This window comes from Elephas maximus, chromosome 5 (genome assembly GCF_024166365.1).
Source record: "Elephas maximus indicus isolate mEleMax1 chromosome 5, mEleMax1 primary haplotype, whole genome shotgun sequence".
Classification (NCBI taxonomy): Eukaryota; Metazoa; Chordata; class Mammalia; order Proboscidea; family Elephantidae; genus Elephas; species Elephas maximus.
In genome coordinates, this window is record NC_064823.1 from 31237069 (window position 1) to 31261204 (window position 24136).

Below are 24136 nucleotides of genomic sequence, written 5' to 3' on the forward strand. Positions count from 1 at the left end.
ATAATGTCTTTGTTTAAACTCTTGCTGGAAATTAAGAATGGTGCTTTACTTTTCATGTCTGTCTCCATTTTAATCTTCTGAAACAGAAGAATCTTTTTTCTTTCCATTAATGGCTATAAAACCTTTTGCCAATTTCTATATTTCCAAGATTAGCAAGTATGCAAACTAATGTAATTAAAAAAAAAACCCATAATGATCGGAAATGAAACAGACATTTTGTACTGTACAAGGGAAAAAAATTCAAAACATCATTACAACATAATTTGAAAATACTTCTAAATGCTTTTTTTTTGCAGTTCATTTTGGTTAGAATGTCCCATTTACCCAGTATATAGAAGTTCATGCTTTGGTTAACTATTTCAGAGTTCTGAGAATTTACATTTACAATTTACATCAGTTTAAAATAGAATTTTCTCTATTTTTTCATATACTGGTATATTTTGGAGTTGTTTCCAGACAAACAATTGCTTTGATTTTTAAAGTGATGTCCCTAAAAGCTATAGTTATTTAGATATTATTTCACGTGGAAAAGAATACACTTCTCCAGAAAGTACAAGCAGGGGGTGCATGCTTAGAAAATGAAATAAGAGCCTTTTAACATAATAGACACATGCATACATATCCAAATACTATATGAAGAAAATCAATTTATGAAACTGTTCCCTTGGATACAATAAGTAACTTAAAATATCTAAAAACAATTTGTTTCCTAGACATTTAAGGAAATAATAACCTCCTAAAATGTGACAGACACATTTATATAAATTTGATTAACTGTTTGATTCATAATGTAAATTTCTATGCACCCACTAGTACGTGAAAAACCTGTTGTGATGATCATGCTGATTTTAGTAGACTTGGTTTAAGGGCTTAAAATCATCCTCTGTTGACACTGTGCTGTTGCTAAGTGTGCTTTTTTCAACATCAAATTCTTCCCACTCCCTTATTAATGGATAATCCTTGGTGATATTAGCTCTCTTTCTTTTCCTTCTAAGAATGCAGTTACGTGTTCCCTAGGTGATCTAATCATAAACCTACCCATTTTAATATCTCCAGTTCTAGGGATGGAATTGAACTTGTTTACAACAAAACAAAAACTTATGGAGAGTCATACTGTCATTTGTTCAAAATACATTTTATTTTCTATTCTCTCTAGAAATGGGCAAAAATAGGTTTCTTTATCCATAACATGTGACCAGGAGAATACTATCTTAATTTTCTTTTTTTAAAAAAACAAATAGAATATACAAGTTAATCAGATTCACTTCTTATCAAGAAAGAATACTACCAGAGCAAAACACAAAACAAAAAAATACCAAAGCAAAAGGCCTGAGAAGTGGAATTTATAAAATGAAGTCTTTTTGAACTGGATTTAAAACGACCAACTCTAAGTAGGTCTAAATAGATAAAAGTAGATGTTTAACATAATCTGTCCTGGAAGATTGTCAGAAAAAAAGGTGCAGAAAAGTGAAGTGCCTTGCCTAAGGATATAAACCACCACCCAAAATATAAAGTACCTAAAAGAGGACTAGATCTTAATTTTTCTATTACCTGCCCAGGATGCTATATCACATAGTAGATTACTTATTTGGATGAAGGATGCAGAAGAATACTAATTAGTACCACCAATTATATAATAAAAGTTACTATTCAGGGAAATACCAGCACAGTGCCTGATACAGAGTAGGCTTCATTAAATATTGATTAAATAGAAATGAAATGCATCAAAATGGGCCAGTAAAGCAAATTTTAGAAACAGATTTGTGGTTCCTAAGTTTTTTCTTTCTTTCTTTCTTTTAGTTATAATGGATGCTCTGATGAGCAATTTTGTCCAGTAAAGAGAATACATTTATTACAGAATGATTAAATTCATTTTTCTTTAGTTGGTAGAATCCCACTGAGTTGGTTTTATAGTTAAAAGAAATGTGAAATTCTAATTAGTTTTATGGAAATATTTTTTAGGGAATATACAATCCCTATGAGAAGTCTTGAAATACTTAAAATAGCTAAAAAAAAAAACTACCTTTAATACTCTAGTGGACTCCTATGGATCCAAAAACCCTAGGAAGGAGACCATGAAGATAACAAACAACATAGTCACAGTAACAAAAGTAACAGAAGTTTTTTGGCAAAGGTATTAAAGGCGTTAATAACGAGGTCTTATGAAATACAATGACATTGTAGTAACTAATAAAATAAAAGTATGACCTTATGACCTTATCTCTCTGAAATTACTCAACTCTAGAAAAGAGAGTATAGTGTTTCATTTACTACATAGTGAGAAAAGAATCTTATTCTTTCTATATCCAAAAAAGACAATGAAATTATGAGTGTCTACCAGGGAATCCCATGGACAGATGAGAGCATAGGATACTGGAGAGTGCACAGATTTAAGAGCCTGGGCTCAATCTCAGTGCTGCCTTTTGTCAGTTGAAGGGCAGGTTACACAACTTCACCAGGACAAAGTTCCCTTACTTGACACTCAGTGGTAATAAAATTAATTACCTCCCAGAGCTGTAGGAAATGACAGATATACATACTTTCCTCACTTATTGACATGGTTAGGTTCCAAAGACCAAGTTGTTACACAAAATCAGCATTCAGTGAAAATGGAAGATGACCATATCAGTTCACAAAATGGAGGATAACTACATCACTAGATAACTGCCAAATTATATCATTACATAACTGTTAGACCACTGAGAATCATGGCCCAGCCAAGTTGACACACAACTTTAATCATCACAGCCTGTGTTAACTCTCACCTCACATCTCAGCATTCATTACTGCCAGATGTATGTCATTAAAGCACAAATTAGTCAGCCAGTAGATTTTTTACTATCGACATAATGCTAAATGTCAGATAAAGTTGATAAGTGAGGAGAATGTATAATGTAAACAAAGGTATTGGTCAAAAGCAAGTGCCATTTCATTTTCTTCATATATTCTCCTTCTTTTCAAAGCAACAATAAGCAAAAGAAAACAAAGGTAAACTAAGAATCTCTCCACCATCACTTCCATCCTCAAACAACTCAAAATTCTTATTTAAGGACAGATGTTCCTAAAAGAAGATACCCCATCATTATCAATCTTATCTAAAAAAAAAGTTTTAATAGACAGTATAACTTCTTTCTGGAAAAAGTAATTGATATTAGGTATAAAATGGGAAGTAAGAAATATCCCCAGTATAATAATAAATTTGATATCATCTTTCCACAAGACCTATCTTTTTTTTTTTTTTTGTAATTTTATTGTGCTTTGGGTGAAAGTTTACAGCACAAAATAGTTTCTCATTCAAAAATTTATACATGAAGTGCTTTGGGACATTGGTTGCAATCCCCCACAATGCATTAGCACTCTCCTCCTTTCCTTTACACCCCAAGTTGCTGTGTCCACTCATTCAGTTTTCCTGTCCCTTCCTGCCTTCTCTTCTTTGTTTTTGGACAGGTGTTGCCCATTTGGTCTTGTATATTTGACTGAACTAAGAAGTACATTCCTCTTGTGTGTTTTTCTTTCATCGGCATGTCTAATCTTTGGCTGAAAGGTGGACTTCAGAAGTGTCTTCATTTCTGAGTTAGCAGGGTGTCTGGGGGCCATAGTCTTGGGGGTTCCTTCAGTCTTTGACAGACTGTAAATCTGGTCTTTTTTGCGAGTTTGAATTACGTTCTACATTTTTCTGCTGCTCTGTCCAGGACCCACTATTGCGATTCCGGTCAGAGCTGTCAGTGGTGGTAGCTGGGCACCATCTAATTCTTCTGCGTCACAAGATCTATGTTTTAATAACATGTTAAAATATAATCTATAGCAGATTTTTTTTTCCAAGAAATGTATGGTACATCAGTTTTTCTTCAATTCTTTTTTTTTTTTAAGTATGTATTACATGGAAACCCTGGTGGCATAGTGGTTAAGTGCTACAGCTGCTAACCAAAAGGTCAGCAGTTCAAATCCACCAGGCACTCCTTGGAAACTCTACGGGGCAGTTCTACTCTGACCCATAGGGTTGCTATGAGTTAGAATCAACTAGACAGGAACGCGTTTGGTTTTTTTTGGTTTAAATATTATATGCACACATCCTCCTTGTAAAAGAGTCAAATAATTCAGATATGTTCCAAGTAAAAATACTCCAGTAACCTCCCTCAATCAAAAATCCTCTCCCTTTTTATAAAGAGGTTTCCACTGTCAGCTATTAGGTGTGTATTTTTCAATTATTTTTTCTTAATTTCAAACATATAGCTACATATATCATATATGGCTTTAAAAATATTAAAAATTTATTTCCAAAAACCAGACCTTAATTTTCCAACAATACTTCCTGTCATTCCAGTGTCATTTTCTCTAACTCCCAAATTTCTCCAGTGCCACTAGTATATCCCACTGATACCACCATTTTTTCACTGTTCTCATTCTATAACCTCACTTCCCTCCTTAACCCATTTATATTCCAATATTCTTCATTATAATTATTCTTTCACAAAAAAGCCTTCAATTCTCTTGCTCATCTTACCGTCTGTCATACCTCTTTGGAGACAAGGCATAGCCAGTTCCACTTTAAATGAAAGACAATTAATCTAAAAGAGTTCTTCAGTGTTGTCAGGTAACCCAACTCTATTTCCTTAATCCATTCACTTTCCTACTGCCCTAACTTCTATTTTATAGCCTCTGCTCTCTGCTCAAACCTACAACTGCCCCTTCCCCATCTTTGCCCTAAATTGATGACTAAGTGTCACCTTTCAATGAGAAAACAGAAGGAATTGAAGATAATGTCTTCCGTTCTTACCATCACATCCACCAATATCCCTGTATCTGAGTCCATACACTATTCCTGCCTCCTGTACTGTGGGTACCATGTCCATACCCTAGTCTAGGGATAACCTCTTCATAAAAACCAGCCAAAACACAACCCATTGCCATTGAGTTGATTTCAACTCATAGCAACCCTACTGGACAGAGAACTGCCCTATAGGGTTTCCAAGGAGCTGGTGCATTTGAATTGCTGACCTTTTGGGTAGTAGCCAAGCTCTTAACTACTATGCTACCAGGGCACCAATCCCTTCATACCAAAAAAACCCGTTGCCATTGAGTCAATTCCAAAGATAATCCCTTCATAAGTACACCAAATTCCATTCCCTCTGCTGACTCAAAAAAATGACTTCAGCAATTTATCCTTTTTCCCTCCTTCCTCAAAGGTTTCCTTCTTTTTCTACTGGGTGATTTCCCAAAAACATACCAACACAACTTCTATCTTATAAAAAGCAAAACAACTATCAACCAAACACATAGTGACCACAGCAAAAACCTTTTCTCAATACTCATATTCTACTTCAAGTACTACCCCAATTTAACAGCTGAGTTATCTGAAGAACTTGAATGAAATTTGAAGAACTCGAATTATTTGAAGAACTTGAATGAAATTCCAAATGCATTTAGAAATTCCAGAAACACAATTTAAGCTAAACACTCAATATCAATACTGAAAAAAGGATTACAACAGATTTGCGTACTTGGCTTAACCTTCATTTTCACTTATATCCTCATAAGAAAATAATTATTTGGGGAAGAGTTTGACAGATTTTTCACCCAGTATTCCCTAAGAATTATGTCATTTGTATTGTGAGTTTCCATTTACCAGAGCAGGTTGTTTTCCTGTCTTAGAAGTCTCTTCAGAATTTCTGAAGTGTCGTCATATCTCTGTTGAGCATCTCATAAGTAAATACACTGCTAAAGGGTGTGCTTGTATGAGGATACTCAAAAGAATGATGTAAACACTTGTGCTCTGCACAGGCCCCGCTGATATTTTTTGAGTTGCTGGAATTTTTTCTAGTAAACACAAAAAGTGGTTTGTAGAATTATAATTTAAAAAATGAACTATGAGGTTTTATTGTTGTGCTACAACAAAATAGAACAGAAAATTATCTGAAGATCCAGTGGGTGAATGGAGGCCTTAGTTTAATCCAGCTTTCTCAGAGTTTGAAGTGATGTATTTTGTGTGGACCTCTGGGGTCCCCTGAGAGGTAATAAAAGAACACACAACTCAGGGAGAGGCTCAAATTCCCAGAGTACTTGCAAATACATTTAATCTTTCTGAAAATATACAAGGTTGATTAAACTAGGAATCCTTAAGTCTGCATAGCATTAATTTTAATTAAAGTTTGACATTCTTGAAAGAATAGAAAAGTTGATATTGATCTTTGTTTGTTATCACTACTGTCTACCCTCTGGCATTTATAATAGCCACTAGGACAGTAACGTTTGCAAGGCTGGTTGCATAAACAGAAGAAATCACATAAATCATATAAACAGCTATCCAAGAGAAAAAACACTGAGAAAAGTCAGATTTTAATAACATGAATTTGTTTTTTAAAATGTAACACTTTAGGAAAGTAATAACATCCTGACTGTTAAGTTTGTGTAACATCAATTAATAACTTTTAATGACGTGGCGACTTTCAATTATATAGACCACAGTTGTAATCACAGGGTTTATAGCCCCACACCTCGGGTACCAAATCTTTTCTCCAGCTTTCACTAGCTTTGTGGTCGTGGGAAAATTATATAACCTCTCTGAGCCTCACTTTCTGCATTTAAAATATAGGCATGGCCAACCTCACAGATGGCTGTGAAGCTTAATTAGGAGGTGTGTAAAGGTGGTAAATAGCTGGAGAACCATAATTTCCCATCCTACCTTTCCTCAGGAGACTCAAGAATCTTTCTAACTGAAATGCAAAGTTCTGTTTCATGAAGGGGAAAGAGAATAATAGAATTTCAAGTCTCACAACCTTCCCTGATCTGAGCACAAATTTAAGGAAAAGAAGGGGGAAACTGGGGAGGTGAAGCAATGATCCAGGGGTAGAATGAAGGATTTGGAAATGGAGTCGGGATGGGAAAGAAAGTAGTAGGAGGCAGTATACAAGAACGAGCTCACAGAAATTGTTGAATGAATGGGAATAGGGAGTAGGAGATATGAAAATGTGAAAGCAGGTCCAATTTAGCACTTGTGCAGATTTTACTCTCATATCTCCTCTGGCCATCACTTCCATCCCCCCAATGGTTTATAACTGCCTCTCAGAAAACAAGTGCCCCTCCATGTTAAGCAGCTGTAAAAGCAAGGAGTAGTCAAAAACCAGGCATAGCACGCATGCGTTTGGAAATAGATCTCCCCCAGCCCATCTCCATGTTCAACTCCACCCTGCTACGAAGTTTCTAGGTGAATAGTTAAAGGCTTGGAGTGGAGCCCTGGTGGCACAGTGGTTGAAAGCCTGGCTGCTAACTGAAAGGTCAGCAGTTTGAATCCACCAGCCGCTTCTTGGAAACCCTATGGAGCTGTTCTACTCTGTCCTACAGGGTCATTATGAGTCAGAATTGACTCAACAGCAATGAGTAGTTCATCTTGTGTCCAAGTAAATTTGCGCAGTGAGGGACTATCTCTATGTAGATCATATGCTAACTTTATCTTTCTCTTCATGAAACCAAGTCACCAGATACATGTGTTGGAGACTCAAGGTAGCATTTTTGTCAGAGGAGAAGGGAATGGAATAAAGGAATACGCTTCTACACTCTGTCTCGTTGGAAGTATGAAGTCTTCCCGTAGGGTGGAAAACAGGCAGTGTGAAAAGGGATCTACAAAGAAAAGGGTTCTGAGTTCAGGGGAAATCCAAACCACTTCAAAAGTTTAATGATTAATCTAACCCCACTGCCAAACCCACTGCCGTAGAGTCGATTCCGACTCATAGCGACCCTATAGGACAGAGTAAAACTGCCCCATACAGTTTCCAAGGAGCGCCTGGCAGATTCGAACTCCCAACCTTTTGGTTAGCAGCCGTAGCACTTAACCACTACGCCACCAGGGTTTCCGATTAATCTAAAGGGAGAGAAATTCTGTACCATTACAGATACTGGTAGGGATGGGGTACACTCCCGTAGGGGAAATACAGAACTTGCGAATAAAAAGGAAAAGTTCTTACTTACATAAATTTAATAAGTGCATGCAGATAGAACAAAAAGTGAGAAGCTCAGGCCTAGATGTGATTTTTGACCTCTTATTTCCTTTTTCTTCCTCATTCATCCAATAAAAAAGCACTATTGATTCTATCTCAGAAATAGATTCTATCTCAGAAATCTCAGTTTTGACATCTCTGTTTTTTATAATCCCACTTTCACTGGTTTAGTTAAACCTGGCTTTTATTTCCACTTCCTTGATTACTTCTATAGTAATCCAATTTGTTTACTTACCTTCCATCTCTCTCTCTCCATCCTCAATACTCTGAGTTATAATGTTCTGTGATTGTAAGGTTTATGTAGAAGTGATAGAACTCGGAGGGGGTGGGGGGATCACAAGGTCATCATGGAGTTCAATATACATAAAATTTGAAAATAACTAGATATGAGATTTTTCAGTTTAGGAAAGCAGGTTTAAAATTTTTCTGAAGAGAAAACAGTTGTGACACAATGCCAGAAGTATATCAAGGGAATACAGCTAAAGAAGGATGGGGTATTCAAAAATTATAATTCTCTTGAAGGAATTATTATCATTCCAAACCAGAAGAAAATAGCAGTTTAGCATGGTAGTTAAAAGTCAGAAAGCTCTGAATTTAAATACCAGATCTATGATTCAGCTACATGGTTCTGGGCAATTACTTAACCCCTCCAAACATCAGTTTTGTCATCTCTAAAATGGAGGTGTTAGCAGTTAGATTGTGAAGGTAATTAAATAAGCTGTTTCATGTAAGTAAAGCACTTAGCAGAGCTATGGCCCTATAGAAAGCTCAATAATATTAGCTGTTACCTATATAAGCTGACTACTTATGGGGCTTCTCAGGGTTTAAAACACATATAAGAGATGTAAGGAAATGCACATACTGAGGACAAAAACAAACTAACAAAACAAACAATAAGCAAAACAGGTTTAAAAATAATGCAAAGGGAGCTAAAGCTCAGAATGAGCTTATTTTCCAGAAACTGGTAATTGAAAATCACTCTGATCAACAAAAGATGAACAAGGCATATTACACCATATCCATAATTTGGGGGAGATGAGGAGGCTTAACATATTTTAACTGATGGCAGCGTAAAAAAGCGTAAATACCCAACATTTATTCTGTGTCTACTTCCTCTATTAAGGAGAACAATTTTCAAAATACTTAAGAGCGACTGAACATAAAACTGGAGACTGGTGCAATGGGTGATAGCTCGCTGCTAACCAAAATGTTGATGGTTCCAATCCACCAGCAACTCAGCAGGAGAAAAGACATGGCTATCTGCTCCCATAAAGATTAAAGCCTAGGAAACCCTATGGGGCCATCCTACTCTGTCATACAGAGCTGCCATGAGTCGAAATCCACCTGGCCGCACACAACAACAGACATAAAATCAAGTTAAAAGACAATAAGAGAAATATAATAAACCAAATTAGTTCAATCTTCTCCAGGCTCAGAAGAGTACATCTTCAGGTAATTAAACACAAACATATACACAAAAAAATTGTAGATTTTATCAGATTACTACTTTTAGCAATCATAGAGAAACAGATAAGAATAGGATGCATGAGTTGAAAAGATACCTCAACTTTAAAAAAAGGAAGGGTAGATTTTTGGAAACTATGGACCAATGAGCTTAACTTCAACCTTCAGGAAATTTAGTAAGGTGTTACTAAACATATAATTGAGAAGTTATAAAGAAAAAAGCAATGACTATGAGGAACTACTATATTTAAAACCTTACTATGTAAATTCCTTTATAAATAAAAGTTCTAAATTGGTATCAGAGAAATACCACACACATCTTGATTAGCAGTTTCAGCAAGGCCCCTGGCATCCTTAATCTTTACAGATATTAGCTGAGTTAAACAGATTTGTAGCTGATTAGCCAAATATTCACAAATAATGGTGATTACTGGACCTTTGTTAACTTGGAAAGGAGACTCTAGCTCTACCAGAAGTATCTAACCTTGATATTATGATATTCAACTTAACCAATAAGTTAATGAAGATGCAAAAGTCATACCTATAAAATATGGGGATGACAACAGGCTGTATCATGACCCATCCTTCCTTTGGAAGGATATTGTATACTGAAACACTGAATATAACAAACAGATGAAATGCTAAAGGGATGATTGGACTCTCAATGCCAAAATTTGGTTAACAAATACTTTAAAGCTTAATAATAGCTCATGGACAAAAAGTCTGGCAGACTCAAGTGTGCTTTTTTTTTTTTTTTTTTTTTAAGCTGATGGATTTTGGCTACAATAATAGAAGTAAAGTATACATGAAGGAAAAGAAATATTTTATTCTATTCTATTCAAACCACATCAATGGAGTACAATGTTCAGATGAGGACAACAGATATTGGGAAGGATATTGAGAAGTTAGAAATTTTACAAATGTTCCAACTGGGATGATGAGGATGTATGAAAAACTATGGAGTGTTGCAATACGTATGAACTGAGAGAGATATGTAATGATAGAATATTAAGAGTTGGAAGAGATATTTATTTACATTTTCATCAAACATTAAATGACCACCTCCTAGGTGTCAACCACTATTCTGTGTATACTATCTAGATTAGTAGAACTGTACTTCTTGGATAGACAGAACTATACTTCTCCTTCTATGACTTCCTTTCCAAATATGCTGATTTAAGTCTCTTCTAAATCATAAGATTGACTGATTATAATCAGGGGTGATATTCTAAGTATTTACCAACCCGTCTACCACAGCACTGACTAGTCAGAACTGCTGCTATCCAGAAAGCTGTCACTGGGTACTAGAGGTCTGTCTGGGCCAGGCACCCTTATTTGTTGAGTAGTTGGGAGGTTTAGGACACCCTGGGGAAGAGTCTTAGGTAGCTGAAATGGTGGTGGCAAAGGGTAGTAGTATTGGCATGTTTCAGTATGGTAACAACTGGCATGACCGTACCAGTGCTCCTCAGCTGAATGTTGTTAGTTGCCATCAAGTCAGTTCCAACTCATAGTGACCCTATGTACAATGGAACAAAACAATGCCTGGTCCTGCCATCCCTACAAACACTGCTGTTTGAGTCCACTGCTGCAGCCACTGAGTCAATCCATCTCATTGAGGGTCTTCCTCTTTTTCGCTGACCCTCTAATTTACCAAGAATCATGTCCTCCAGGGACTGGTCCCTCCTGATAACATTTCCAAAGTACATGGGATGAAGTCTTACCATCCTTGCTTCTAAGAAACATTGTGGCTGTACTTCTTCCAAGACACATTTGTTAGTTCTTCTGGCAGTCTGTGGTATATTCAACACCATAATTCAGAGGCATCAACTCTTCTTCAGTCTTCCTTATTCATTGCCCAGCTTTCACATGAATATGAAACCACTGAAATACCATGGCTTGGGTCAGGCACGCCTTAGTCCTTAAGGTGACATCTTTGCTTTTTAACACTTTAAAGAGGTCTTTTGCAGCATATTTGCTCAATGCAATACGTCATCTGATTTCCTGACTGCTGCTTCCATCGGTATTGACTATGGATCCAAGTAAAATGAAATTCTTAACAATTTCAATATTTTCTCCATTTATCATGATGCTGTCTATTGATCCAGTTTTGAGGATTTTTGTTTCCTTTATGTTAAGGTGCAATCCATACTGAAGGCTATAGTCTTTGACCATCATCAGTAAGTACTTTAAGTTCTCTGCAATTTCAGCAAGCAAGGTTGTGTCATCTGCATATCAGAGGTTGTTAATGAGTCTTTCATCAATACTGATGCCACGTTCTTCTTCATATAGTCCACTTTCTCAGATTATTTGCTCAGCATACAGACTGAATAAATGTGGAAAAAGGATATAAGCCTGATGCACACCTTTCATGATTTTAAACCATGTTTTTAGTATCCCTTTGTTCTATTAAAATGATGGCCTCTAGGTCTATGTACAGGTTCAGTAGGAGTATAATTAAGTGTCCTGGAATTTCCATTTTTCTCAATGTTATTCATAATTTGTTAGGATGCACACAGTCAAATGCCTTTGCATAGTCAACAAAACACAGGTAAACATCTTTCCGGTGTTCTCTGCTTTATTTTTGAATATTATCCCTTATAATATATTTTTTAGTTTTCTCTTCTATCTCTGACCCTCTCCATGGTCCTTTGGCCATTCTTCTTATGAAGTGAATTATAGACTTTATCCTGGGTGTCCTGCTTTGAATAATAGCCAGAGTCTTTCTCAAACTACTCCAACAGTGGCCTGCCACCTCCCAGTTGACTTTTTGCAGGCTGATTTAAACTCTCTATTTTTATTAGGACTACTAGGTCAATACTTTGTGTTCAACATCAATGAAATAAAAATCTAATGTGCCTCTTTAAAAAGTGATTCTCTGAAATACAAATGATTCTTTAGTTGGCAAACAAACTAATTATCAGATTACTGTCTTAGTCATCTAGGGCTGCTATAACAGAAATACCACCAGTGGATGGCTTTAACAAAGAGAAGTTTATTTTCTCACAGTCTAGTAAGCTTGAAGTCCAAATTCAAGGCGCTGGCCTCCACAAGGAGGCCTTCTCTCTCTGTCAGCTCTGGAGGAAGTTCCTCGTCGTCAGTCTTCCTTTGGTCTGGGAGCATCTCAGTGCAGGAACCTCAGGTCCAAAGGACTTGCTCTGCTCCTTGCACTGCTTTCTTGTTGGCATGAGGTTCCCCCCTCTCTCCTAGCTTCCCTTTCCTTTCATCTCTTGAGAGCTAAAAGGTGGTGCAGGTCACACCCCAGGGAAACTCCCTTTACACTGGATCAGGGATGTGACCTGGTAAGGGTGTTACAATCCCACCCTAATCCTCTTTAATATAAAATTACAATCGCAAAATGGAGGACAACCACAGAGCACTGGGAATCATGGCCTAACCAAGTTAATACACATATTTTTGGGGCAACATAATTCAATCCATGGTAATTAGTAAATGCCTTAAGCCAGCAAGTCTTTCTATATATTTAAAATTACATTTTGATACTATAATCTTTATTTTCATATTAGAGAAGTTTATGTGTTCATTAATCTCAAAGTTGCATAATTGATAATAAGCATTCCTGCTAGTTGGAATTAGTGGATTCTGCCAAACTTGGAAAAGAGTTGAAAAAATGATGATAATGCAATTAAAAAGTACAATCCTTGGTAAGGTTTTTTGTTTTCAGGAACATTGCTCTATTAATAACTTTAATAGTGCTGCCAATAGCACTGTTAACTATCGTATGACATTGGCAATGTGTTCTTTGATAAAAATCTCCACTAATTATTTTATTATTAAAAATTAAACTCCTGTCTTTTGCCAAAGTTTAGGTGCAATTCTTAAGTTGAGAGTAGGTATGAGTAATGACTTTTTTGAGGTTTACAGACAGCAGGCTATTTTAGTTTTCTAACAGTACTTTGCTGTTTTTTTAAAGCTGTACAATAGATATTTCAAACTGTGTTGTAGGTCAATCATTAATGTTAAAATGAATCACTGCTTTGGAATTGGTACTTAAAAAACAAATCCCCTGTGAAATTTAAGTTTAATGTCTGATTTAGCCCAGGGCTGGTACCTAAAAATATTTTCTAATCAACCTCTAATGTTGTATTTCTTGATGGCTGTAATCATCAAATGCGAGTTTGCTCAAAGGGTTTGCTTGACCTTCCATGATAAGCTACTAGAGAGAGCTTTCAAAGCTAATTAAAATGGACATCCAATTCCCTGTGAGACAGAAGTGTCTACTTTGTGCAAGAGGATAAAAGACTAGAGGTGTTTGCTAAGACTAAATGAAAACAGCAGGTGTTTGGCTGTATATGTTGCTAAAGAGGAAACCCTGGGCGTAGTGGTTAAGTGCTACGGCTGCCAACCAAAGGGTCGGCAGTTCGAACCCGCCAGGTGCTCCTTGGAAACTCTATGGGGCAGTTCTACTCTGTCCTAAAGGGTTGCTATGAGTTGGAATCGACTCAACGGCACTGGGTTTGGCTTTTTTTTGGTTTGGTTGCTAAAGAAAGTCCAAAAAAAGTGGTTTACATCATAGTCTCAGATTCTCTTGGGGAGTCCTGGTGATGCAGTAAGTGCTCAGCAGCTAATTGAAAGGTGGGCGCTTTGAACCCACCAGCCACTCCAGGAAGAAAAACGTGTCACTCTGCATCAGTAAAGATTACAGCCTTGGAAACTCTATGGGGCAGTTCAACTCTGTCCTATAGAGTTGCTACGAGTCGAAATCAACTGGACAGCAATGAGATTATACATATGTGTGTGTATGTGTATTTATACTTATAATTATATTTATTAGTTATAGTTATGGCTTGGGGGGGTGGTGCTGATCTGGGTACAGTCTTTTTTTGGCTGTCCTCTCCTGACAAAAAAGTCCATTGGTTCTGTATTTGGTCAAATATCAGGGAAAATATCTTCTTGGCTGTTCTCTAATGCCTCAAGGACCATAATTTGGAGTGTTAACCTGTAGTTAGGAATGACACTCCTAAGAAATGTCCTTTGCTTGGCACTTGAGTTAGGAGGTTAAGAATTACTAGATTATGATATTGAATTATTCTTTCAATTCATGATGCTTTTTGGTTGCCATTATGGACTGAATTGTGTCTCCCCAACATATACGTTGTAAATCCCAATTATTATATCTGTGGTTATAATACAATTTCGGAATGGGTTTTCTTTGTTATGTTAATAAGGCAGTATTAGTGTAGGGTGTGTCTTAAATCAATCTCTTTTGAAATATATAAGAGCAGATTAAGCAAACAAGCAGAGATGGGGGAAGATAGATGCCATGCCACATGCAGATCACCAAGGAGCCAAGGAAGAGAAGCTGAAAAGAGAGAACGACCTTCCCCCCAGAGCCAAAAGACAGAGAAAGCCTTGCCCTAGAGCTGGCACCCTGAATTTGGACTTCTAGCCTCCTAAACTGAGAGAAAGTAATATTTCTGTTTGTTAGGGCTGCTCACTTATAATATTTTTTGTTATAGCAGCACTAGATAACTAGGAGTTGGGGAGTCTATAAAAATGTCTATAACTCGTTTATGTCTGTACTTACTATTTGTACTTCCAAGTATTTGCAGTTGTTTTAAATATAGTCAAAGGATTAACCCTAAAACCCGTGGCCCTTGAGTCGATTCCAACTCAAAGCGACCCTGCAAGACAGAGTAGAACTGCCCCATAGGGTTTCCAAGGAGCTACTACTGGTGGATTTGAACTGCCAACTTTCTGGTTAGCAGCTGAGCTCTTAGCCACTGTGCCACCAGGGCTCCAGACAAAAGATTACAAAAAAAAAAAAAATGCTGTTGCCGTTGAGCCAATTCCGACTCATAGAGACCCTATAAGACAGAGTAGAACTGCCCCATATGGTTTCCAAGGAGCGCCTAGTGGAATTGAACTGCTGACCTTTTGGTTAGCAGCCATAGATCTTAACCACTACACCACCAGGGTTTCCAAAAGATCGGTGTTCATTAATTCATTCATGCAAGTATTTATTGAATACCCATTATTCTAGTTACTGTTTTAGTTTTAGGGGGATATGATGGTGAATGCCATGTCTTTTATCAAACCTGGCTTGATATGCTAATTTTTTTATGGTTACCAGTTTTTTTTTTTTTAATCTTTTACTGATATTTTCTTTCTTTATTTACATTTTTAAAAATAAAATCCTTTCTCTCAGATTTAAGAGTTAATTCTTCAGATTTAAGAAGAAACCACAAAATAATTTTTTTCTCCACATCCTCTCTTGCTGATTGCCACAGCTAACATCAGCCGCTTAGACTTCTAAAAATGACAATTAATGTTTGCTGCCCCAAGATAGGAATTTTAGTGCTCTTATTACAAATTGTGGCAATGCTCACTTAATATTACATGCTATCTACTATTTATTTTTTGGAAAAAAAATGGCTGCCTCCGTAACAGGCGTTTGCAAGTATTGTCAAGACATTTTCATACTGTCAGCATGGACAGGCATATTCTTCTTCTTTTCTTATGAAAATATCAACGCATTGCACAGGTGCACTTGAAAACGTGTCTCTGTTTTGGGGAGTTGACTGAAGCTAAAAAACAAGCCTGGGTTCCTGATGCTACCCATAAAGTATGTGGTTTTCTATCTTCCCCACAAAAAAACATAAGCTTATAAATTTTAACTCTTTCTTATGTAAGTTTTAGTAAGGTACCATGCAGATCAGCCACCCAAGTGTCTCAGCTCTAGTGGTTTATGCAGAGAAGCATTCCTCTTAGTGGGCATCAGTGCTCTCTAAAATTCTGATTAGCCAAAAAGCTGAGAGTTACATGGGTGAGTGGCTAATCACAGAGATCTAACACCTCCTGTACTGACCGACAAGCACGAGCTGTCTATGCCATTTTACAGTCAAATATATGTTAGAGTAAGTATGCGAAGAAATAGCACGTTTTCAGGGTTGAAGAACTGCTATGTTGGGAAAGGCATATATGTGTGGGGAAACCTCAAAATGGAGCAGATTATACTTCAAGTCATTTCTAGAGGAATGGCAACCAGTTATGAGTGAGGACTTCAATTCTGTGGTACAATATTTTCCATCTATCAGGGGAGTAGCTGTATTTTAGGGTTTCTCTAAATCATATCCAAGCTAATCAGTGCCGTGTATTTCAATTTATGTTGCACATTAAGTCAACAATTCACAGAATTTGCCTAGAAAAGTGACTTGACTGTTTTGGGCTTATTGATAACATAGATAATCTATGAATAGTACAAAATCAGTTTTGAGATTTACAAATAATTAAAAAATCCAGTAAATTAAGATATATTACATTTCAGTTCCTTCTTCAGTATTAATTTCTGCCGCCTTTGATCATTTTATGCTGTAAATACTTCTAGAAAGCTTTCTAAGAGCTATTGTTGTTACTAGCTGCTGTCAAATCATCCCCAATTCATGGTGACCCCACACACAACAGAAAGAAACTCTGCCCAGTTCTGTGCCAACTGCATGGTCAGTTGTGGACGAGAACAGTGGGATCCATATGGTTTTCACTGGCTGATTTTCAGAAGTAGATCACCAGGCCTTTCTCCCTAGTCTGCCTTAGTCTGGAAGCTGCACTGAAACCTGTTCAACATCATCCAACATGAAAGCCTCCGCTGACAGACAGGTGGTGCATTGGTCAGGAATTGAACCTGAGGCTCTTTCATGGAAGATGAGAATTCCACCACTGAACCACCACTGTCCCTCTTCCATGAGCTAGTGACCGTGATACGGTGATGGACAGAATATAGCTCCTGCCCCCAAGGTACTCCCTGCCTAGAAAGGAAGAATGCTAATAAACAATTGTCTTTCTGGATTCCCTCCATGTGTTTTTGTGACCATCAGTATAATTCACAGGAAACAGAGATAAAACACCCTCTCCCACCTAACACATGCTCTATTGGCTTGTTAATTACTACATCTCTTCCTCACTGATTACAAGCATATTTCCCATCACACCGTACTTATTAGAACTTTAATTGCAAATTTCTCTGTTATGAATCATAAACTCTTCAGTATCAAACAATGTACCTTCCTTTGGGAAAACAAATTTTGCATCCCTATAACATATATGTTTGCAATGTCTTTTAAGTGGCTTTCTTCCCATTTCCATGATCCTCCTAGGTTAAGTCTTCAGTAATCATGCTGAAGGTATGTTATGGTTTCCCAATCGGTCTTTTCCCCCTGCCTCATTTCTTTCCAGTTCATTCTGACACCTAAATCTGATTCTCATTTCAGTGTGTACCTAAAACCCTATTTCCACAGGAACATTTCTCCGGCCACTGCCAATGATGCTTACCTCTCTGAACTGTGGGTTTTACATCTGTACTGTTCATTTTGGCACTGGGCCACAGAATATGTCATTTCGCTGGATAATTGTTTTATGTGCATATTTCTACCTCCCTAGTGCAGCAGAAAGCTCCTTCAAGACAGGAGCCAAGTCTTAGGAGCTCTGAGCATGTCACGTGACTGAGTCTTGTGGGTGACTCGTGAAGTTCCTCTTAAATCGGACCCCTCAGAGCATCAAGCATAGTGAGATGCACACAATACAAACCCAAAGCCTCATACTCAGAGGCTGTAATGCCAAGATCCTCTTTACAATTCCACAGAAAAGTCTGCTTAAAAATTGCTAATTGCATAAAACCTTTAAGAAGTTCTCAACATAAAACTTGGTCACTATCCTAATTAAATGCAGCAGTCAAAGCGAGTTACTTACTAAGGCAAATTTTTTGTTGAGAATCATCTGTTCCACCAATGATGACTCATTATGGAAGAGGTGGGGCTGCATATGGCTCCACATATGAGGAAACCACCAAAACTCATCGACAGACCCCAACAGACAGTCATCCCCTTCATCTTCCTCTTCAGTTCCTTCAGGTAAAAAAAGAAGAAAAAAGAAAAAGGTTATCCAGCTAACCACTGATTATCCGTCTGTCTGTCTACCTATCTATCTACTCCTGTGTATTTCGAAGACACCATATACAGCATTATAAATACATATCAGGCTTTGAACATGAAACGTAGCAAAGAAAAAGCTGTTAGTTGGGGAACAGCCAGAGAGAATGTCAAAACTCTTTTAAAAAGTTGTTAAACATGAGACATGGATATAAAATCAATGCAAAAAAGGAAATACACAACCATTCCCAAGGACATTAGAACTAAATTTCAGCATCTTTGTACATTGATAAGATGAACAGAAAATTATGCTTTTCTGGATCATTCAAACAAAAATATAGTTTGGAGAGAATGGGAGATTAATAGGAAATCTAACTGAGAGCATATGATGAGGGAAATATGTGTCAGAGGATCAGAGGAGATCATTTTGACACGGGTTATGTAGTGTAGTGTATACAGTCACAACAAAGTATTTCTCTTCTTTATTTACGTTCCTTTTGAGGTCTGAGAAGAAGCTACTCAGTATTTGGAGGAAACAAAGGCATGCTTGGTGTCCCCGGGTGGTACATATGGTCATCGTGCTCATCTGCTAACTGAAAGGTTGGTGGTGTGAGTCTACCTAGACAAGCCTCACAAGAAAGGACTGACAACCTACTTCCAAAAAAATTGAAAACCTATAGAGCACAGTTTTACTCTGACATACAGGAGGTTTCCATGAGTCGGAATCAACTCAACAGCAACTGGCTGGTTAAGGCATGTGGAGGAGACAAAAGAGAATGTGGAAATTGTTATTATGAAAAATTAGAGAAAACTGAAGGAAAGAAAGGAGAAAGGATAAAAGTGATGGAAAGAAGAAACTGAGAAGTGGTAAACTCATAGTAAAACAATCCTTAGTGATACGGTCCTTATGCTTCTCCTTTCTTTCAAGTCTTAGAAGCAGACTCTTGCTCCATCCATCAGGAAACTTCCATTTCCTTGGGAGCCAGCCCTATTTTTCTTCCTATCATTTTTCATATCTAAAACCAAAAACCAAACCCATTGACGTCAAGTCAATTCCAACTCATAGCAGCCCTATAGGACAGAGTAGAACTGCCCCATAGAGTTTCCAAGGAGCGACCCTTTGGTTAGCAGCCATAGCATTTAACGACTATGCCACCAGGGTTTTCTTTTCATATCTGGCTTGTTTAATTCCTCCATTCTCCCCTACCTGCTATTTAGTTGAGTGCAGGAAATTCCACTGTTCATTTAACTCATTTGAAGGGGACAGAGGTCCTTTTATACCTCCCCAAGCACAGCTTCTTTACAAAAACATGAAATGAGAGCAATATAAGGTCCTTACTACTGTCTTGTCACATTATCCGATGAGCTTATTGAATCTAATAAGCTTCTACAGCAGTGAATTCTGCACACGATTCCCCTCTCTGTGGAAAAAAAGTCTCCTCTCATATTTTCAATGGCAGTTCTGATGCAACTGGCTTTAATAGGAACCTGAAGCCTAAAGATGGTGGATGGACTGCTGCCCTGGCCCAGGCAACTCTGGTCAGTGCCTGTTACCACAGTTTTCTCATTCAATTTCCCATGACAAGGAAGGCAAAGCCCATTTACAGGAAAAGAATTGGGCCCTATGGCCTACTGGCAGTGAAAGAGAGTTACCAAAGATAAGAGTTTAGTATGAGGCTTAATGGTCATTCTAATTTAAACAGAAGGAATAAGGATTGAGTGATAAAGAATAAGTGGGATAACATAATCTTTCAACCAGGATAGTCTTGAATTTCACTTTCATCTGCTTAAGTACTCTACTGATACATAAAACAAACAAAGAACAACTTGGGTATCCTCAAATCTAGTCTGTTTTATTCCCCTCATTATCTCCTCATTATACATTCGTGTTAACAAAGTCTAATGGAATAAGTATAGCCTTTGGAGCCAGAAAATTTTAGTTTATTTGGGAGTTTCAACAGATTTGAGTTGTATAACTGGGCAAGTTACATAATCCCCCTAATGTCTGAATTCATATAAGTAAAAAGATGAATAGCAATAGATATTTTACTCTTTTGGGGAGGAAGCATCTATACAGTCCTGAAATATGTAGGGTAATCTATCATATCCCTGTCTTCCTATATTTCTTAGTCCTGTTCTCTTGTATGTCTCCTTCAGGTTTTCATTTTTTCCCCCATCACACCTGTATAAAGGGATGGGAGTGGAGGCAGAGGCCACACTTGTGTGTTATGTGTGGGATTCAGGAACTGACCATTATATTAGCTCATTGGCCTGACTAATGGGTCGCCAACATTGAGCCATCTAGGCGCTTCTGGGTGGTTATCTCACAGCACAGGAAGTCTTCTAAAGAGAAATGAAAAGGAGTGGGGTGATAGAGTCAGGGGTTTAGAATCTCCAAAGATCCCAGTCATGGTGGGGTCATGGGCCCTGCTACCTGTTGGAGGCAAAGAAGAAAGATCTGGTAAAGAAGCATTTGGTAGGTATGACTGGTGATGTTTAGAGGGATAGCTTCTTTGACATGAGGGTGATACCATTTGGTTTCCCCATAAATAAATATCTCCACGTACATCCACCCCACGCATCTGTCAGTTTGTCATGCAGTGGGGACTTTCGTGTTGCTATGATGCTGGAAGTAATGCCACCATGATGCAAATACCAGCAGGGCCACCCATGGTGGATAGGTTTCAGCTGAGCTTCCAGACTAAGATAGACTAGGAAGAAGGACCCAGCGGTCTACTTCTGAAAAGAATTACCCAGTGAAAACTTTAAAAATAGCAGTGGAATATATATGGTGCTGGAACATGAGCCCCTCAGGTTGGAAGGCACTGAAAATATGACTGGAGAAGAGCTGCCTCCTCAAAGTAGAGTTGACCTTAATGACATGGATGGAGTCAAGCTTTCAGGACTTTCACTTGCTGATATGGTATGACTCAAAATGGGAAGAAACAGCTGCAAACCTCCCTCAATAATAGGGGCATGGAATGTACAAAGTATGAATCTAGAAAAATTGGAAATCATCAAGCATGAAATAAAACACATAAATATCAATAACCTAGGCATCAGTGAGCTGAAATGGACTGGTACTGGCCATTTTGAACCAGACAATCATGTGGTCTACTATGCTGGGAATGACAACTCGGAGAGTAATGGCGTTGCATTCATCGTCAAAAAGAACATTTCAAGAACTATCCTGAAGTACGATGCTGTCAGTGATAGGAAAATATCTATATGCCTACAAGGAAGACTAGTTGATACAACTATTATTCAAATTTACACACCAACCATTAAGGCCAAAGATGAAGAAACTCAAGATTTTTACCAACTTCTGCAGTCTGAAATTGATTGAACATGTAATCAGGATGCACTGATAAATCTGGAGATTGGAATGAGAAAGTTGGAAATAAAAAAGACAGATTAGTAGTTTAAAAATATGGCCTTGGTGATAGAAATGATGCTAGAGATCATATGATAGACTTTTTCAAGACTAATGACTTCTTCATTGCAAATACCTTTTTTCAACAACATAAACAGTGACTAAGTACATGGATCTCGCCAGATGGAATACACAAGAATCAAATTGACTACATCTGTGGAAAGAGACGATGGAAAAGTTTAGTATCATCAGTCAGAACAAGGCCAAGGGCCAAGTGTAGAACAGATCAATTGCTCATATGCAAGTTCAAGTTGAAACTGAAGAAAACTAGAACAAGTTCAAGAGAGCCAAAGTATGACCTTGAGTATATCTCACTTGAACATAGACCATTTCAAGAATAAGTCTGATGCGTTGAACGCTAATGACTGAAGACCAGATGAGTTGTGTAATGACATCAAGGACATCATACATGAAGAAAGCAAGAGGTCATTAAAAAGACAGGAAAGACAGAAAAGACCAAAACGGATGTCAGAAGAGACTCTGAAACTTGCTCTTGAACATCCAGTAGCTAAAGCAAAAGGAAGGAACGGTGAAGTAAAAGAGCCGAACAGAAGATTTCAAAAGGCAGCTTGAGAAGACAAAGTAAAGTATTATCATGAAATGTACAAAGACCTGGAGTTAGAAAACTAAAAGAGAAAACATGCTTGGCTTTTCTTATGCTGAAAGAACTGAAGAAAAAATTCAAGTCTCAAGTTGCGATATTGAAGAATTCTATGAGAAAAATATTAAATGATGCAAGAAGCATCAAAAGAAGTCACTATACCAAAAAAAATTGCTCGACATTCAGCCATTTCAAGAGGTAGCATATGATCAGGAACCCACGGTAGTAAAGAAAGAAGTCCAAGCTGCACTGAAGGCAATGGTGAAAAACAAGGCTCCAGGAATTGACGGAATACCAACTGAGACATTTCAAAAAATGGATGCAGCACCGGAAGCACTCACTCCTCCATGCCAAGAAATTTGGGTGGCAGCTACCATGCCAACTGACTCAAAGAGATCCATATTTATGCCTATTCCCAAGAAAGGTGATCCAACGGAATGCAGAAATTATTGAATGATATCATTAATAACACATGAAAGTAAAATTTTGCTGAAGATCATTCAAAAGGGGCTGCAGCAGTATATTAACAGGAAGTACCAGAAATTCAAGCTGGATTCAGAAGAGGATGTAGAAACAGGAATACCATAGTTGATGTAAGCAGAGAATACCAGAAAGATGCTTACTTGTGTTTTATTAACTATGCAAAAGCATTCGACTGTGTGGATCATAATAAATTATGGATAACATTGCAGACAATGGGAATTCCAAAACAGTTGTGCTCACGAGGGAACTCTACATAGATCAAGAGGCAATCGCATGAATGGAACAAGGGAATACTGCAAGGTTTAAAGTCAGCGAAGGTGGGCATCAGGTCTGTATCTTTCACCATACCTACTCAATTTGTATGCTGAGCAAATAATCTGAGAAGATGGACTATACGAAGAACGGGGCATCAAGATTGGAGGAACACTCTTAAACAGCCTTGGATATTCAGATGACACAACCTCGCTTGCTGAAAGTGAAGAGGACTCGAAGCACTTACTGATGAAGATCCAAGAACACAGCCTTCACTATGGATCACACCTCAACTTGAAGAAAACAAAAACCCTCACAACTGGACTAATACGCAACATCATGAAAACAGAGAAAAGACTTAGGTTGTCAAGGATTTAATTTTACTTGAATCCACAATCAACACCCACGGAAACAGCAGTTAAGAAATCAAAAGACACTTTCTTTTCTAGTGCACATGGAACATTTTCTAAAATAGACCACATATTAGGTCATAAGGCAAGCCTTAGCACAATCCAAAACACTGAAATATTACAAAGCATCTTCTCTGACCATAAGGCCATAAAAGTGGAAATCAATAACAGGAAAAGCAGGGAAAAGAAATCAAACACTTGGAAACTGAACAATACCCTGCTCAAAAAAGACTGGATTATAGCAGACATTAAGGATGGAATAAAGAAATTCATAGCATCCAATGAGAATGAAAACACTTCCAATCAGAACCTTTGGGACATAGCGAAAGCAGTGCTCAGAGGTCAATTTATATCAATAAATGCACACATACAAAAAGAAGAAAGGGCCCAAATCAAAGAATTATCCCTACAACTTGAACAAACACAAAGAGAACAACAAAAGAAACCCTCAGGCACCAGAAGAAAGCAAATCATAAAAATTAGAGCAGAACTAAAGGAAATAGAAAACAGAAAAACAATTGAACCAATTAACAAGACCAAAAGCTGGTTCTTTACAAAAATCAACAAAATTGATAAACCATTGTCCAAACTTACAAAAGAAAAACAGGAGAGGAAGC

General features: G+C 37.5%; 1 protein-coding gene across 3 annotated transcripts in view; it reads right to left on the reverse strand.

Moving 5' to 3' along the window:
- Positions 1–24136, reverse strand: part of LOC126076837 (bifunctional heparan sulfate N-deacetylase/N-sulfotransferase 3) — a 226761-nt gene that overhangs the window by 110009 nt on the left and 92616 nt on the right. For all 3 annotated transcript variants that reach the window (XM_049885458.1, XM_049885460.1, XM_049885461.1), the window contains exon 4: positions 18162–18316. In XM_049885458.1, coding sequence (XP_049741415.1) covers positions 18162–18316 — 155 coding nt within the window. The remainder of the gene's footprint in view (positions 1–18161; positions 18317–24136) is intronic.